This window comes from Phascolarctos cinereus, unplaced genomic scaffold (genome assembly GCF_003287225.1).
Source record: "Phascolarctos cinereus isolate Bilbo 61053 unplaced genomic scaffold, phaCin_HiC Scaffold_4;HRSCAF=312, whole genome shotgun sequence".
Lineage (NCBI taxonomy): Eukaryota > Metazoa > Chordata > Mammalia > Diprotodontia > Phascolarctidae > Phascolarctos > Phascolarctos cinereus.
In genome coordinates this window covers 675,340,472-675,357,675 of record NW_027555847.1, presented here as the reverse complement: position 1 = coordinate 675,357,675, position 17,204 = coordinate 675,340,472, and the positions used below count along the sequence as shown (strand labels likewise).

The 17,204-nt window shown below is 41.2% G+C and overlaps 1 protein-coding gene across 5 annotated transcripts in view; it reads left to right on the top strand.

Moving 5' to 3' along the window:
- Positions 1-17,204, top strand: part of DOT1L (DOT1 like histone lysine methyltransferase) — a 114,989-nt gene that overhangs the window by 85,413 nt on the left and 12,372 nt on the right. For 3 of the 5 annotated variants that reach the window (XM_021009100.2, XM_021009098.2, XM_021009104.2), the window contains 5 exons: positions 1,469-1,615; positions 2,206-2,338; positions 5,869-6,491; positions 7,605-7,810; positions 16,530-16,591. In XM_021009100.2, coding sequence (XP_020864759.1) covers positions 1,469-1,615; positions 2,206-2,338; positions 5,869-6,491; positions 7,605-7,810; positions 16,530-16,591 — 1,171 coding nt within the window. The remainder of the gene's footprint in view (positions 1-1,468; positions 1,616-2,205; positions 2,339-5,868; positions 6,492-7,604; positions 7,811-16,529; positions 16,592-17,204) is intronic. The other 2 variants (XM_021009103.2, XM_021009102.2) reach the window with 2 other exon arrangements.

Genomic DNA, 17,204 nt, shown 5'->3' with positions numbered 1-17,204 from the left:
GATTCTGTTTACTTCTTCGCATCCATCCGCATTAGTCTAGCTGTGCATCTTGTGTATTCTTCATGTTCGGCTCTTGTGGTGCAGTGATGCATGTCACTGTTTGTCTCCATTTCTTTGCTTCTCTGCAGGGATGTGTCTAGCAGTTTAATTTAGCATTATCCCAACATTTTTTCCATAATAGTTGGACCTAATGACAACTCTACCAGTAGCATGTTAGTGTGCCCATCTTTCCACAGCCCCTCTGACATTGATTATCCATACCTTCTGTCATCTCTGCTGACTTGCTGGGAATGAAGTGAAACCTCAGACCTGTTTTGATTTGCATTTCTATTGGTAGTGATTTGGAGCTTTCTGTCATAATTGGAATTCTTTTGAGAATGTTTTGTTCATAGCTTTTTACTATTTGTGGGGGAATGGCCTTTTGTTTTATATATATGTGTTGTTGATATATCATAGGTTGTAGATCCTTCTCAGAGAGACAAATTCTGAATTGTGGTATATGGAAGATGTTGGTCTAAACCTAATTTATTCCAGATTGTTTTCTAGATTTCTTAGCATTTCTTGTCAAATAGAGAGTTCTTTCCCAGGCAGTTTTGTTTTCAGGCTTATTGTTCACTGAGTTATTATTATTCAGCTTTTGGAGTCTTCCTTATGTGGTCTGTTCTACTATATTTTTATATATTTTAAAATTAGGTCCTAATGGGGAAATCTACAAAGAAAAAAATTGAGGAGCTTAATAGCTTCAAGCAAAGTATTAGGATGTGAAATAAACTCACAAGCATTGACAATACTTCTATTTAGTGAATAAGGAGAGAAAAATAAAAAAGGAAATTCAGTTCAGAATAGCTACAGAATGCATAAAACATCTTGGAGTCAGACTAGCAAAGCACACTCATTCTATATAAATGCAGTTATAACATGTTCCTTAAAGAAATAAATATCAAATTAAGTAATTGGAGGAGTATTGATTCATTGCTCGTGGCTATCCAGTGCCAATGCAACGAAACTAACAATATCACCTAAATTAACTTAAGACTTGGTACTTTAGTAATCAGAGTGCCTAGAGCAGTGGTTCTCAAACTTTTGGGTCTCAGGAGCCCTGTACATGCTCTCTTCAAACAACTCTGACTTATGTGGATCATCTCTATCAATATTTACTGTATAGAAATGAAAGCATCTTATTATGACAATAGTTTTGACCTCACTGACCCACCCTTGTAAGTCTCCTGACCACAAGTTTCAGAACTGCTGGCCTAGAGAATATTTTACAGATCTCAGCAAAACTCTTTTGAAGGAGCAAAAATGGGAAAGGAAATAATAAAAAGTAGGAATGAAGGTGGAATAAAGTGTGGCTGCAGATCCCACACCTTCTGTAATGTGTAGGCCTGGGTTTTAGTATGTTAGGACTCAGTTTTATTCTCTTAGAGACTTTGCTTTACTGTATTTAAAAAATCATTCTGTGTTACAGGTTTTAAAAGAGCGAGCCTATGCCAGCAATGGAGAAACAATCACCAGCCTCCCTATCAGTATTCCTCTGAGCACAGTGCAGCCCAATAAACTTCCCGTCAGTATCCCATTGGCCAGTGTAGTGTTGCCTAGCCGCGCGGAGAAAGTGGTGAGTAGAAGCATTGGTGCTTCATACCCAGGCTCTCCTGCTTTCTCCTCCCGGGGATTCTCTTCGGTGTCTCTTTACGAGGGCAGATTGCTCGTGTTGGCTGTGGAGTACAACACAGTCTCTCTGTCTACCTTTTACTCATTTCCTTTCTTTCTCTTTCAACTCCTCACTGCTTCAGTCTACCCAACTCTGCCTTGTCCTTCTCTAGCCCACTGAGAGGCATGCAACTTGAATTAATCTGAGACTGTGGCATTGATGACTCAGAATTATTGCGTAGAGAGCTTCATTTCAGGGGAAAGTTGGGTTTCCATATTATAGAAATATTATTTCCCCTTTTGTGGGGAGGGTGGTATTGGGAGGGAACACTGAAGTGAAATGTTGTTTTGGGCAAAGTTTAAACCCTTGACTTCCACGTAGCAGTTATTCCAGCTTGGTGCTAGGCCTGACTCATGCGTACTGCTCAGTTCTGTGTCGTCAAACTGTTATTCTTTAGGATGGGTTATTTTAACATTTTTTGGTAATTGCAAATAGATGTTTGATAGTATATGTTATTTGTCTTCAATTACAAGGTGTATTCATTTCCTCTGCAGAGGAACACACCTAGTCCAGTTCATCAGAATCGAGAATCTACTTCAGCAACACTTGAAAAACAGTTTGGTGCTAATTCCCATAATGGTATGAACAGTGCTGTAGGAAACAAGTCCCTTGCTTTGGCTACCTCAGGTATGGTCATTCTACCCCGGGACACCTCAGCTTCACTATTGTCGCTGAGCCCAAGCCTAAGCTGGGGCTTTACTTCTGAATTGCTGTCCTGTGGTTTTAGTAAATCTTTGGATTTGGTTCTGGGGTAGAATTAGTGTTGTCTACCACCTTGGCATTTGGGCTTTTTGTATTTTGTGCTAGGAGGCAATACACTTTAATATCTTGTTTTCTAAGTGGGTGGAATATTTCTGTCAACCTGTTAGAGTCATCAGTGTTTCTTTTGCATGCTCTTTATACTCCACCTGCTGGAATTTCTGTTTCATGGTGAAGAAAACCCGTTCTCAATCCCCTCCTCTTCGTCTATTATTACCTCGGCCTGGCTCCTGTATCCCTGACTGGTTTCTCCAGTACTGGCTCTGTGGGTGTGGGTGTGTGTGCGTGTGCGTGCGCGTGCGTGTGTACCTGTCTGTTCATCTGTCTGTCACATGTGCTTGCACGTACTCTCTCTCCCTGTACGCCTTTCCCCTTCCCCCCCCTCCCCCTTTCGCTCTTCCCTCAATCCTGGCATTCCCAGCCCCAGTCCTGGACTTGAATTTCTGTTCTCCTTGCAGGCTCCAACTGTGCATTCAGCGACCTTTCTTTTGATGACTGCCCAGTCCAGATTTTCGTGATTGTTGTACATCTGTCCCTCCATGCCCGTGTCATCATTCTGTGTCCATCTCGTGGCATTCAGTTCCTGCTTCCTGACCCCACTGCTCCTCACTAATTCCTTTCCTTATTCTAGGGGAATTGAGTATTTCCGTCCGTTGTTTGTCACCTCCTTGTTCCTCACCTCAAATTCCAAGACCTTCATTCCACTCTAACCATACCTGGGGCAGTCACATATTAGATCTTGTCATTACTCACAAGATGTTCAGCTTCCCTAATTAGAAGCTCTGCCGTCCTCTTTGACTGTGATTTCTTTTCCCTCCACGTCTTCCCTTGCGTCACTCTCTGTAAACCTATTTCTGACCCTCATTGAGACCTCCATGACTGTTGCTTTCTTTCCAGGCTCGACCCGCCAGTCAGCCATTGCACCGGGGTCCTTTCCTGTGCTCTAGACTTTCTTGCTCCCTGGTCTTGTTGACACCTTCTCTTGCTAAACCCCAGCCCTACGTCACTCCCTTCTTTCCCTTCCCCCACCGTTCCTGCTTACCAGCTGCTAGAGGAAGGCTCACCGCCTTGCTGACAAATTCAGTTTATTCAGCCTCAGTAGCAAGGTTAGCCCTTTTACTCCTCCCTAATCTTGTTCCCTGCTGAAGCTATTCTAAACCTTTTCTTGCCTTCTACACCCATTGCCCTGTCTGTAGGGATGAGTCCAGACTTCTGTATCTCTTTTTTGTCTCTTTCCCAAGTTCCCTTCCCATGTCACTCAGTGCCTGTTGGACACTTCCAGTGGACCTCACCAGTTCTAGAACTAAACTGGCCTTAGTCCCTAACCCCCTCTCATCTAGACAGAGCTGGTGCTGTGAGAGGTGCTGCCTTCCTTCTCGTTTCCCAGGCTCGTCCCCTCTGTCTTTGGCTGGGACTCTCCACAGGTACCCAGCACTCCATCTTCTGTCTCTGTGCCCTTGCCCTGATCGTCCCTGAGCCCTGGAATGAATCTCGAGCACTGACTTCTTCAGGAAGCCTTTGCTGGTCCCTTCCAACTAACTGTTCGTTCCTCCCTCTTAGACTATTGAATTGTTTGATATACATGTGTTTAACTTCATGTTGTGTTTATCTTACGTGTACTTATAGTCTCCCACGTTTCAGTATAATTTTGTTGTGAATCAAGCTTGTTTGTCCTTGTATAGTCAGCACTGATAATATCCCTGGTACACAGTAGGTCCTTCATATTAATGATAAAAATGCCAGCCTTACTGACAGCTGTATATCTATCATTCATTATTAACTTTTTGTCATAAGAGCAGGCCATAAGATTTAAAACCTGGAAAGCCTTCTCTTTCATGGCTAATGAGACTGAGACTGAGACTTAGAAAGGTTTGCCTGAAGTGAGGAAAGTAGGTGCTTGACCCTGACTCAGGCGATGGCTCTGGTCCCTCCTATGTGGCCCATGGACCAGTCTTTTCAGCTCCTTGCACTCATTCCCCTACCTGGAGTCTCCTGGGCCTCAGCTCTGTGGCTTCTGAGGTTGATGGCCTTCACGTCACTATGGAAACCCGTACAGTGCAGGATCATAGCAGAGCCACAGTGTTGGGGGCAGAAGTCCCTCCTCTGCAGGGGAAGACTCTTTCTTCTCCTAGAGCTCTGATTCCACGCACGTTCTCATAGCCCCAAATGGAAGGTATATGGGTTTTGAAATTGTAATCACAATGGACTGTTCACTTCTTATTTCCTATCGTGCTTTCACCTGGCTTCCGTAGCAGATCTGAGAGTTCGATCTGGAGCCCAATGAATGGGGAAGCTCTTCTTGGCTGAGTTAGAATGGCATTGAAATGTGTCTGAGAACCTAGGATGGTGGTGTTGTAAACTTCAGTGACATAACTGAAAGGACAGCTGTGACCCTTAGTAATATCGGCCTTCACCCTCATTGAAGCAAAGCCACTCATTTGTCATTGATAGGAACTTGTTCTTATATAACGCTTCTTTGCCCTTCCTGCAGTTGTCTCAGAGATTCCTTTGCCAGAGTAGCAATGTGTCAACTCCTTAAAAATACTTGGGACAGAATCGGTCACTGATTCTACAGAAACGTGACATTAGGCCAAGTATATTGTTACAGGGGCTTTTTGTTCATAGAGCAGGGGTGGCGACCCTGCAGCCTCGAAGCCACACGTGGCCTTCTAGGTCCTTGGGTACAGCCTTTTGATCAAGGCCAACTCTTCTACAACTTGATCTTACAGAGTTTGCTAGACAGAGAATTACTTCCCCAAGGTCATTTAGCTGTTATGTGTCAGAGACTCTGGGATCACTCACTTTACACACCCAGGTCACAGGTTTGTAGACCCAGAACTGGGTAGGACCTCAGAAGGCCCTGGAGGCCAGATGATGATGTGGAGACAGTCGTGTAACTTGAATACGAGGGCTTGGGTTCAAATCCTGCTTCTGGTGCTAACTACTGATGTGACTTCCTAGGCCTCAGTTTTCTCATGTGTATTTGTTTCTGAGTTCATGCAGGTGACTTAAATTCTGGGCCTTAGCTACCTTTGTGTAAAGTGCACACTTATCTCTCTAAGGGTTTTTTTTTTTGTGACATCGGCCTCTTTGGCTGTCTGGTTAAGCCTGTGGACTCCTGAATGTTTCTAAATACACAAAAGATGCAGGGATATAATAGAGACCAATTAGATTGAAATATTTATCAGGGCATTTTTTTTTAAAGTTCTGGATGCCATTCTAAGAACCCTTCTTCAAATCTACATCTAAGTTCTATGATAATATATTTAACAGGTGGATGAAATGCTAAAAGCGAGGCTTTATGATTTTTGTCTGTGACTTTGGGTATAATATATGTATTTCAAAATGGTGTGCAAAATTTTGTGGGATATTGCCATAATAACCCATGTCTCCAACAGGTTTTTCTTATAGTGGCTCCTTGGCAGTCAATGGAACGCTTTCCAGTAGCCCAGCCCATCTTAACCATGGTGCTGAGCAGGCAGCCCTAGACGATTCCTCCAATTCAGGGAGCCTCTTTAATTCAGTGGGTTCACGGAGTTCTACGCCACAGCATCCTTCTTTACTCATGATGCAGTCCCGGAACTCCGGCCAGAACTCTCCAACCCACCCACTTGCTGCCAGCCCGCGCCTCAATGGAGCTTCTCAAAGCATGATGGGGATTTTGCAGTACTCGGATACTACAAAATTGTTCTCTGAAGGTAACAATGGGGATCTTCCACTAGATTCAGGCTTTTCAGATCCTGAAAATGAAGTCAAGAGAAGAATCCTCTTTACAATCTCGACCAATACAGGGAACCTGAAGCAGTCTCCTTCCAACAAACACAGTCCTCTGACAGCTAGCATCCGCACAGACTGTGGACAGGCTTGTGTGCAGGAGGGCAAGAAGAGGGGCAGAAGGAAGCGGTCTTCCACAGGGAACCCCAGTGTGAACTCTGCGGTATCTCCCAAGCGCAAGCCCCTACCGTCGGTGGCAGGCCTCTTCACCCAGTCTTCAGGCTCACCCCTCAACATCAACTCTATGGTAAGAAAAAGAGACTTTGTTTGTGGATTCCTCTGTGTTGGAGGAAGGGATATGGTGCTTGACACATGGATTTTAAGGGCTGAGGGCTACCTCAGATCCTCTCCTAGACCATATAGCCAAGAACATTAACCCATTGAAAACAAGTCAGGGGCTGCCTTTCCCCTAGTCTGGTAGCTGTAGAGTTGCAAAGCTATTTCCCCAGACTCTGACTCTGACCTTTTGATCTTGGTGTTAGTATGTATGTTGTTTCTATTGTCAGAAAGATAACTTTGGGGTAACTGTGAGTTTCACCATCCGTATTGCTGCTGTGGATACAATCAGTGTCTAATTTCAGAGTGTTGAAAAACTTCCTAGAGCAGCTTAACATTGATAGTAAGTTGTGGTGAAATGGTAGCAACAAACACATAAGCTTGAGAATGTTTCTGCAACCAGAAATGTGTTTTGTTTACTTGTCACCAATGGGTGTGTTGTAGGAAAAAGGGCCCAGGATGTGCATTGAACCCTGGACATTCCAAGTGGACCAAACTGCAGGATATGGACTGTGTCAGGAACTCAGAATTCTGTCAGTCATGTCCGTTGTGGTACCAGTGGCCTTGGCTTTTCTTCAGAATAGTCATTTTAGAGCTGATGGGGACCTCTCACGCCACAAGGGATTGACAACCTTGCTTGTGCTGTAACCTTATTTAGCACCTAAAGGTCAATCATTTATGCATTCCTGTTAATAAAATGGTTCTGTAAGGAACTTGTCTCAGGTCATTTTGTCTTATCCTTTCGTTTTTCAGGTGTGTCATTTGAGGCCTTGAGAGATTAAGTGATTTACTGAGAGTCAGATTGTTCGTGTCAGTGCTGGGATTCCATCCTCCTTCTCCAGTCTTAAAATAAAGCGCTCTCTCTGCTGTTATGTTACTTCTTTTTTTTACCCACCTTTAATCTCAGCACTTTGCTGAAATTATCTACTCTAGGCCTGTAGGTTTGTAGTGAGAGGAGTTTGAAGGTGATTTTTCAGAGGTGACATTAGAATGTAATTTGAAAATCATGTTTTGGTGACATGATCTGCTTGAAGAATACATTTAATTGGGTTTTTGTGGTGTGTGTTTTGTTTTTGATCCCTAGGTCAATAACATTAATCAGCCTTTAGAAATAACAGCCATTTCCTCCCCTGAAAACTCCCTGAAGAACTCTCCTATTCCTTACCAGGACAACGACCAGCCTCCTGTGCTGAAAAAGGAGAAGCCCCTGATCCAGACGAATGGGGCGCACTACTCACCCCTGACCTCGGATGAAGAGCAGGGATCCGAAGACGAGCACAACAGCATCAGGTGAGGCGAGAACGCGGCGCCAGTTTCACGTGGGTCTTCTGTTTGTGGGACTGATTGCCCGGGCCTTATTTTTCAAGGGAGTTCTCAGTATGTGAAGCTTGACTTCTCTCCCACAAGGGGAGAATGCCCCGCTAGGGGATCACGTGAGATTCCCAGGATAGACTGCTCACATGTTCTGCTTGAGCTTCTTTTTCTCTTGAGATTTATTTTCTTTTGGTGCTGTAAGAAAAGCACAGTGGCCAGAAATTATGGAGAGACGTGATACATCTTTTGAGAGATACAAATACATATAATCAGACGAGCATTTTTAAGGCCCTTCCATGTGCACTTTAATAATTAATGCTGATACTTACTAGCTATGTGATCAAAGTTACCTTGGTTTCCTAATTTTTGAAGTGAGGTGGTGGTGATCAAAATGCACCACCTAAATCACAGAGTTGTTTGGGGTCTTTTTAAAAAAGACCTTTATAGAGTTCAAATCCAGCCTCAGACACATAACAATTATTAACTGTGAGACCCTGGGCAAGTCACTTAACCCCAATTACCTCAACAATGGCAAGAAGAAGTCCTTTATAAACCGTAAGATTTTAGATAAATGTGAGTTATTAACACTTGTTGCAACTGCCCCCTCCAGTGATCCATCTCTTCAGTGCTTTAGTCTTTGAGTTACCATGAACAACAACGAAATAGCCTGTTGGTTAACACTTTGGGGTGAACCTTTCTGTAGGTGCACTTGGTGGAACCATTGCTTTAGTGAGCTATCTGAGTAATATCGAGCTTTACTATTCCAAAAAGAAGTCCAGTGCCTATAATGTACCAAGGACTCTTGTGGGGGATAGTTTGGGAGTCATTGATTTAGAGGACCAAAATTATATATGCTTCCTCTAATCCTCAATAGCCCATTTAAAATTGGGAATTACAGAATGTCTGAAGGGTTTGTGTGGGCCAACCTCTCATTTAACTGAAGCTCTGAGAGGTTATAAGGGAACAGTGGGATGTGAATTTACTTGAAATAAGCCATAATTTTTATAGAATTTCCAATCTGTAACAGCAGAGCTCAGATATATGCTTCTATACCAGGTTGACTCAGGATGTCTGACCTTTACCAAATGAAAGTATATGGATTTGGTTTCACCATTGTTAATTAGTTCTCTGACAGTTGAGTGTTCAATTTTATACCATATGCACATGTTTCATTGCTCTCTTTTGTTGTGTTTTTAATTCTGTTATTTTTAAGAATGGATGTTACTCCAAGGAAACGTGCAAAATTTGTAGCTCTTACAGAGCACGCTTCAGTGACTGTTAGAGATATTTCAGCGTCTTCTGGTGTGGGGAAGTCAAGGATCATTCAAGTGCATGGTGAAACGGCATCGATCACAATGAAGCACAAAGGAAAGTGGGGGCATACACGTAACATGGCACCAAGAACTTCCCGCAAGACAGCCTAATGAAACTACAGAAACTAAGCATAGACTAGCAGGGGCGCCAGGTGGCAAAGGGGCTGGTAGCACTTCCTCTGCAGTGTGAGGTTAGCTTCTTGAAGCTGGAAGATGAGTGAGAAGACCAAAAAAAAACCCTAGCTATTTACCATTCTCACCAAGAAGCAATATTGTCATGGCCAAGATAGTACAAAAAATAGTACATGAAGTAGAGTCCTAAAGGCTAGAAAAGTAGTTTTTATTGATGAATGAAGCTCCGTTTTTCATTCGAGGTTATATCAAAATCATTGTAAGAAGTCCAGGCCAGCCATTCCAGTCCGGACACCTCAATAATATTGTAAATCATCCGCCTCGCAAAACAATGTTTTGGGGATTTTTTCTTTCTTTCTTTCTTTTTTTTTTTTTTTACTTACAATGGGCCTAGAGGTCTTTTCCCCTTTGAGGGGATGGAAATCTCTGATAACAATGATAGGACTAAAATTCCTGAAAAAGACATAATTCAGTAACACCTTGTAAGACCATGCTACATGTCATAACGCTTTAAGGAGGTTTGTCCAAGAAATATATGTGACTGTGCCCTAAAAATAAATAGATAGATGTGACTGTGTCCTAGAAAACAGCTTGATATCACCACATCAAAAACATATAGCCAGTCTGGAAATTATTTTGGAAGTGTGCACTAAAAGCAGCTAAACTGCGGCCCAGTGACACCTCTTTATAGGCCTGCGCTGCAGAGAGAGCAAAGAGCGAGGAAAGGGACCCTTTCTTGTAGTTACAAGGAGCTAAACCAGAAAAGGGCTTTTATTTGGAAAGGGGCTGAATGAATTGTTACATAGAAGTGATGGGCTATTACTGCAACACCAAAAATGACAGCAGATGGTATCAGAGAAAGCTGAGAAGACTTGTATGAATTGATGCGGACTGGAATCAGCAGAAACAGAACAAGTTACACAATGACAACAGTATCATCAAATGACAAACACCTTTGAAAGACTTAAGAACTCTCATTAGCTCCGCGAACACCCATAACTCCAGAGAACCGTTCTTGAAACGTGCTGCTCACCTCCTGAGAGGCAACAGATTCAGGGTGCATGATGAGTCTTACTTTTGGACGTGGCCCGTGTTTAATTTGTTTTGCTTTAGTATGCATGGTGGTTTTGCATTTTTCCCCAGTAGTTTAGGGTGGGATGGAGAGACTTATTTTTTTGTTCATTTAAAAACATACACAAACGTATATATGTATACGCACGTGTGTGAGAGAGAGAGCGAGAGCGCAAGACATGCGTTTTTGGACATGGCTGGTGACTATGCATATCTGTTACAAGGTTTTGTCTCTCCGTACGTTCCACTAACTCCGTGGTGGGGTGGGGGAAAGGAGAGAACATAAATGCTTGTTAGTTGAATGGAAAAAAAAAAGTAAAATAAAAGTGACATTTAAAAAAACTTCTTGTGAACTCATTTCCAAATTGTGTAAAATAAGATTGTAACAGAGAGGATATGTTGCCTATTAAGATTTTTATGTGAAATGCTGTATAGTTAATTCTGTTAAGTCAATAAATTTTAATATTTTTAACTTTGTTCCTGTCATTTTCAACACCACAGTATTAGGTGGAAGACCTAGACTCAGGTTGTTATTTGCGTCCCTTGGTTCCAAGTTTGGTGTACGTTTTACTGTGTCATCCACTGTGTCCTAAAGTGTTTAGTTTCTAGGGAGGCGAGCCCCGAACTCATTTCTTTGAATTTGCTGTCTGTAAAACTGAGGGGATTTGTTCACAAGCTGTTCAGTAACATCAAAGGCTTATTGGTTTTATTTTTAATTAATACTTGTGATAAACCCCATGTAGAGGTGGGAAGGCTAGTAGCCAGAGGCTACTCATTTTCATCCTCAAAATTGGATTAACTTTCGTAGGCATCTTACAGTATCCCTTTAGACTTTGTCTAAAATTCAACTGGTTGTAACAGTTAATGTAAAGATCCTTTACTTCTTGCCTCGCTTTTTTAAAAATACATTTTTATTGATCTGTTTATCAGCAGAACTTTACTATCATTTCCCCCTTTCCTTCCAGAAAGCCATCTCAATATAACAAATACAGAGGGAATGATCTGCAGAGTCAGTTACTTTGAAAAAGTATGAAAACATGCGACATACCACACCTGTGGGCCACTTGTGTCTGCCAAGGAGTGGGATTCTTCTTGTAGGTCTTTTTTCAAACCGCGCTAATTCTTTGTAATTTTGCAGCGTTTGTAAAATTGGGTGGTTGCAGATCACCATACCTGTTTAGCCATTCCCTAATCCATGGGCGTCTGGTTTGTTTCTTTGCTACCACAGAAAGCGTTGCTTAAATATTTTGGTGTATGTGGTGACTTAACAGTGACCTCCTTTGGATGGAAGAACACAAAAGAAGTAAAAAAAATTCCACCAAAAGTACAAAATACCCAAACTTAACAAGACCATATCCCATCTCAAAATAAGGAAGTAGAACCAATTCTAAAGAATCTAAACAAAGAAACTCAGAATCACAGGAGAATTTTATTTAAAAAAAAAAGTGCCATACTACACGACTTTGAGAAAGGACTCCACCACACTACTTTCAGGAGAGAAATACAGTCTTGATATCTTAACCAAGGAAGAACTTTACACTCTTTTTAGAACAGAGTTGTTAAAACACATGGCCCATACACCTGGAACCAGGTTCAAATAAAATTGAGAAATGCTTTTGGACATGTTAATTAATATGTGTGGTTTTCAATATTTGGCCCACAGAGATCCTTAACATATACATTTTAGTGGCTAAGTGGCACCATAGTCTTCCAGAGCCCAGGCCCAGAGCTCTGTGTACTATGTTCCCTGCTTCAGACACTCACCGGCTGCATGACCCTAATCAAATCCCTTCACCTCTGTCTGCCTTGGTTTCCTCTGCTGTAAAATGGGGCTAATAAGAGCATCTTCCTCTGAGCACGATCCTTGTCGCGAGAATCCATTGAAATAATATTTGTAAAGCATGCTTAGCGCAAGGCCTCCCGCAGAGTGTCAGTGCCTGACCATATATAAATGCCACTGCTAATGGCACATTTTTTATTTGAGCTTGACACCACTGTTTTAGAAAATTATCATGAATATTGATTCAAAAAATTTAAATAATCTCATCAGAGGTACACAGCATCCCACTCAACATCATTTGACCAAGTCAAATTTATTACAGAAATGGTTTAGCTTTAGGAAAACCATCAAAATAATCATATTGAAAATGAGTCCAGTACCACATGATCATCCCCAATTAACGCACAAAACGCCATTTATAAACTGTTCGTTTATGCCAAAACCCTATGAAGTGTGTGCATAATGGAGGGACCTTTAAAACAAATGTAAGGTATCTAAAACCAAAAGCAGCCAACTGATGGGAATAAAGCCAGGAGGCCCCTTCTTGCTGTTTGATATAGTTTTAGAATGCTAGCAATAGTAATACCAGAAAAGGAAATTAAAAGGCATTAAGCTAGGCAGCTGAAGCTGTTCAGATAATAGTTTATGTGGAAAACTAGGAAATTAGCACAGATATAACTCTATAAGACTATAACTTCAGCCCAGTTACTGGCTACACAATAAACTCAAAAAATAGCATTTCTGTGCAATAGTAACAAAATCTAAGTTATAGAAATGGAAAATTATTTAAAATAAGGCAATCAAAAAACAAAAGCACACAAAATACTTGGATATAATAACAAAATGTTCCTTTTTTAAAAAAAAATGAATATTCAGTGCTCATGGCCGAGCTAGGCTGCTAATTAAAAATGACAGTCCTAGCTAAGAAAATCAGCGTTTTATTGTTAGGCCAAACTCTCCAGGGCACACGTGATGAAATGATGGCAGAATTTATATCTAGAAACAAAAGATCTGGAATATCTAATGAGAAAAGATAGGGATGAAGGGGTACAGTACTTCTACCTTAATCTAGATTATAAATCAGCCATCAAACTATTTTGTATTGTTTAAAAATCAGTGGAGCACACACCAATCTAAGGATTAAGAAACAGTGGAATTCAGTTCAACTGTCTGTCCTTAGAGGGGGGAAAATCCCTGTTTGATGAAAGCTGCAGGGAAATCTAGGAAGCATTGTAGCAGAACATAATCTTAGATCAACATTTTACGCTGTTTTCTGCAATAGATTCAAAATATTAGATATGGAATCTTAATATTAAAGATAATACCGTTGAACATTGAGAATCCGATCATGTACCTTTCACTGTTATTGGCAGGAATCATTCTTAACAAGGAATAGAGACAGTTGCAAGAGATAAAACTGGCAACTTTGATTACATGAAACTGAGAAACTCCTACACAAAATTGAAGTGTAGGATAAGGAAAGTATAGGAATGAGGGCAAAATGCTACGTTGGTATCCAAGATAAATTCAACTATATATGCACATACATATATTTATATATGGATAGACACATTTGCATAGTATACATACATAATCTCCAAAAGACATTCTCCACTAGGTATTGCTTTGATATCTATTTTGGTGAGGCAATCGGGGTTAAGTTGACTTTCCCAGCGTCACACAGCTAGTAAATGTCAAGTGTCTGAGGCCGGATTTGAACTCAAGTCCTCCTGACCCCATGGCCAGAGCTATATCCGTTATGCCACCTAGCTGCCTTTCCGTTAGGTATTAAAGGATATGAATGGACATTTCTGAAAAGAATTGCAAACTATTTGTAACCATATGAAAAAATGTTACAGTATAAGAGAAATGCAAATCAAAATAACCTTGAGATATTTCCTCACCACCAGCAAATAAAGATGACAGAAGATAGGAATAGTCAATGTTGGTGTTAGTTCAGTTGTGAATAGGTGCATCAACCATATTGGAAAGCATTTTTCAAGTATGACAGAATAACTGAACTGGACATGTGTGCCCTCAGACCTAGAGATTCCCCTACCAGGCAGCTATCTCCAGGATCTCATTTACACTGAAATATCTTTAGCGGTCTGTCAGACTTTTAAGTGCCTGCTGTGTGCTGGGCATTGGGACTAGCACTGAGTACAGCGGCGCTTTGTGTGGGAGCAAAGAATTTGAAACCATGCCTGTGCGCATCCTTTCGCCATTCAGTTAACAAGTCTCGATACAAAACTGTAATGGAAAATTATTCTAAGAAATAGCATAATAACATTTATGTGATCTGATTAAGAGGAAAGCAAGCAGTCATTAATGTGTAGTTAGCACAGCAGTGTGAATATGTAAAAAACAATCACAAATGATGAATGTTGCCAAGTTACAGAAAACAAGCAAATTCTCCCATCCTCAACTCCTTTGGGGAAGTTGGGGTTCTGTGGGTGTGGTACATCTTTTAAGGCTTTTTTGATGAGTGTTTTTCTCTTCCTGTTTTTTTCTTTAAAAATCATTAAAGATGACTGGGATGGAGACAGGTGATACTGGGAGAAACTCTGCTGGTCAAAAAACCTAGAAAATATCTATAAAAACTTTAAATTCCCAAGGTTTCAATTCGACACTCAGGAAATTTGCAAAGATGACAGAGTATGGGAAGTCAGTAGTGTAGGCATCATGGGAGGATAGATAGATAGGTGCACTAAATGTAGTGTTAATGAACTGTGAGTCCGTGATTTTTGGAAGTAGTTTTGAATTACTGCATGTAACTATGCGGATGACTAAAATGTCCCTATCATTTGACCTGGAGCAGATGTTCTCAAGCTTTCTGGTCTCAGGACCACTTTACAATCTTAAAAAATTGCTGAGGACTCTAAAATGCTTTTGTTTATATGGGTTCTATCTGGCTATGTTTACCATATTAGAAATGAGAACCAATATAGTTTTAAAATAGTAACTCATTTTAAAATAATGTTGATAAACCCATTGCCATTTAACAACTGAAATTTTTAAGAAAAGGTAACTTTTTTTAAATTAGAAGAATGGCATTGTTTTCCATATTTTTGCAAAATTTTTTTTAATGTCTAGCTTAAGAGATGACAACTAGATTCTCGTATCGGCTTGTCCTTTCAGTCTGGTACATTGTTGTTTTATTTGTAGTATATGAAGACTGTTCTCACACAGATGCATGTAGTTAGAAAAGGGAGGCGTACTTTAATAGGCAAATAACATCTTAGTTTTACTATGAAAATAATTTTGACCTTACAACCCCCTGAAAAAACCTTGGAAATGGCCAGGGATCTGAAGACTGTACTTTGAGAATTGCTGACCCAGAGCTGCTTCTACAAGTTTTGTGTACCAAGGAAGTCATTGATGAGGGTGCATGTCTTTTTTTTTTTTTTGCTAGTAATCTTTTCCCATGCTAACATGGCTTAAAATACAGTTTGAGGTTTTACCTTTTTGAAAGTGGCTGTATGGGGCAGCTAGGTGGCACAGTGGATAGAGCCCCGGCCCTGGATTCGGGAGGACCTGAGTTCAAATCTGGCCTAAGACACATAACACTTACTAGCTGTGTGACCCTGGGCAAGTCACTTAACCCATTGCCTAGCAAAAACAAAAAGAAAGAAGAAAATAGCTGTACGTGTTTGTAAGTAACACCCCAAACCAAGGAGTTAAAGACAATTTAATTTTATAGCAGTTAGGAGCCTTCCTCTTTTAGGGTGGCTGGGGGAGGGGGTCCAGACATTTGTTTTTATTGATGTAGACAGCTTGGTGAGGGCACTTCTGTAACTCCAAGCCTATTGAGAATTGCTTGGGTCACTAAATATTTAAATGACTTACTCAAGGTCCCAAAGACATTGTGTCCCAGAGATGGGATTTGAACCCCAATGTTTCTTATCCAGTCCAGCTCTCTTTCCACTATAAACTTACTGATTCTTTCTGAATTCAAAGCTATTTTTTTGTTTGTTTCATTTAAACTTGACGGTTGTCTTTGTTAGCAGAGGATGGAACTGTTTATGTCCAACCTGTGAATTTAAATTATAATTATATTTTATTTTAACTCTTCGAAGCTATGCTGTTTTGGGATGTACAAACCCCACTACTTCCAACAACCTTCTCATGATGCAGTTGTAATTGTTAAAACTCGTTTCAGAAAGAGAAAGAATGGAAGTGATGGGAGTTGTCTGAATTATCATGTATAAGCAGTGGAGCCGACCTTTGAACCCAGCGCTTTCAGTTATGCCTTTGGTAGAACAGTGCTGCTGTGACTCTCCTTTAGTAACACATAAAACATTCCAGTTTCCTGTCGTCACGCAGTGCCTTTACTTGGGCGGCAGACTGAAACGTGGGATAATATAGGTGTATAAGTAACCGTTTCCTTTTCCCTTTTTAGGATTGAAAGGAAAATCGCAACAATCTCTTTAGAGAGCAAGTCTCCCCAGAAAACAGAAAATGGTAAGTAAACGAAGCATCGCATGTCCCAGTGTTTGCCATCTCCTGCTAGCTCTGGCTGACGGACAGGAGGCTGCAGACCTTCCTGCTTGCCCCAGGTAGGCTTAGTGTGCCTTTCTCTCGTCTTTGCTTCTTTCTGAGCAGTCTTCCTGGTCTTTCTTCAGTTGGAGTCATCAATTTTAATTCCATCTCATATAAGCTGTAAAGCTTCCGCCTTTGCCGTGTGACTAAGCTTTCGTCAGCGAGACGTTCATGAGTGTTTTTGCACGTGCATGTTGTGTGCCACCATGTATGGACGCAGATGGTTGCGGTTAGTGGAGTGGGCGAGTCGCTGCTTCTTTTCGACTGCTTCGCCATTGTGGGGGAAAGGGGGAAGGGCATATTTTTTGGCATCTAGTGGAAAGTGGCTTTCTTCTTTCCTTCTGATGGCCCACAATCCTGGCTGTAAAGTTTTTCTTCTGCCATTTCCCAGCAACCCTTTCCTAGCATTTAGCTCCTCAGTGTCAACAGTCCTTAAGCTCTTGACCATTTTTTCCTTTTTTGCTCAGGTCAGTCTGCTGGCCTGTATAACCTTTAGGACTTCTCGTAGCAGACCTAGAGGAGCCAGTTTGGGGGC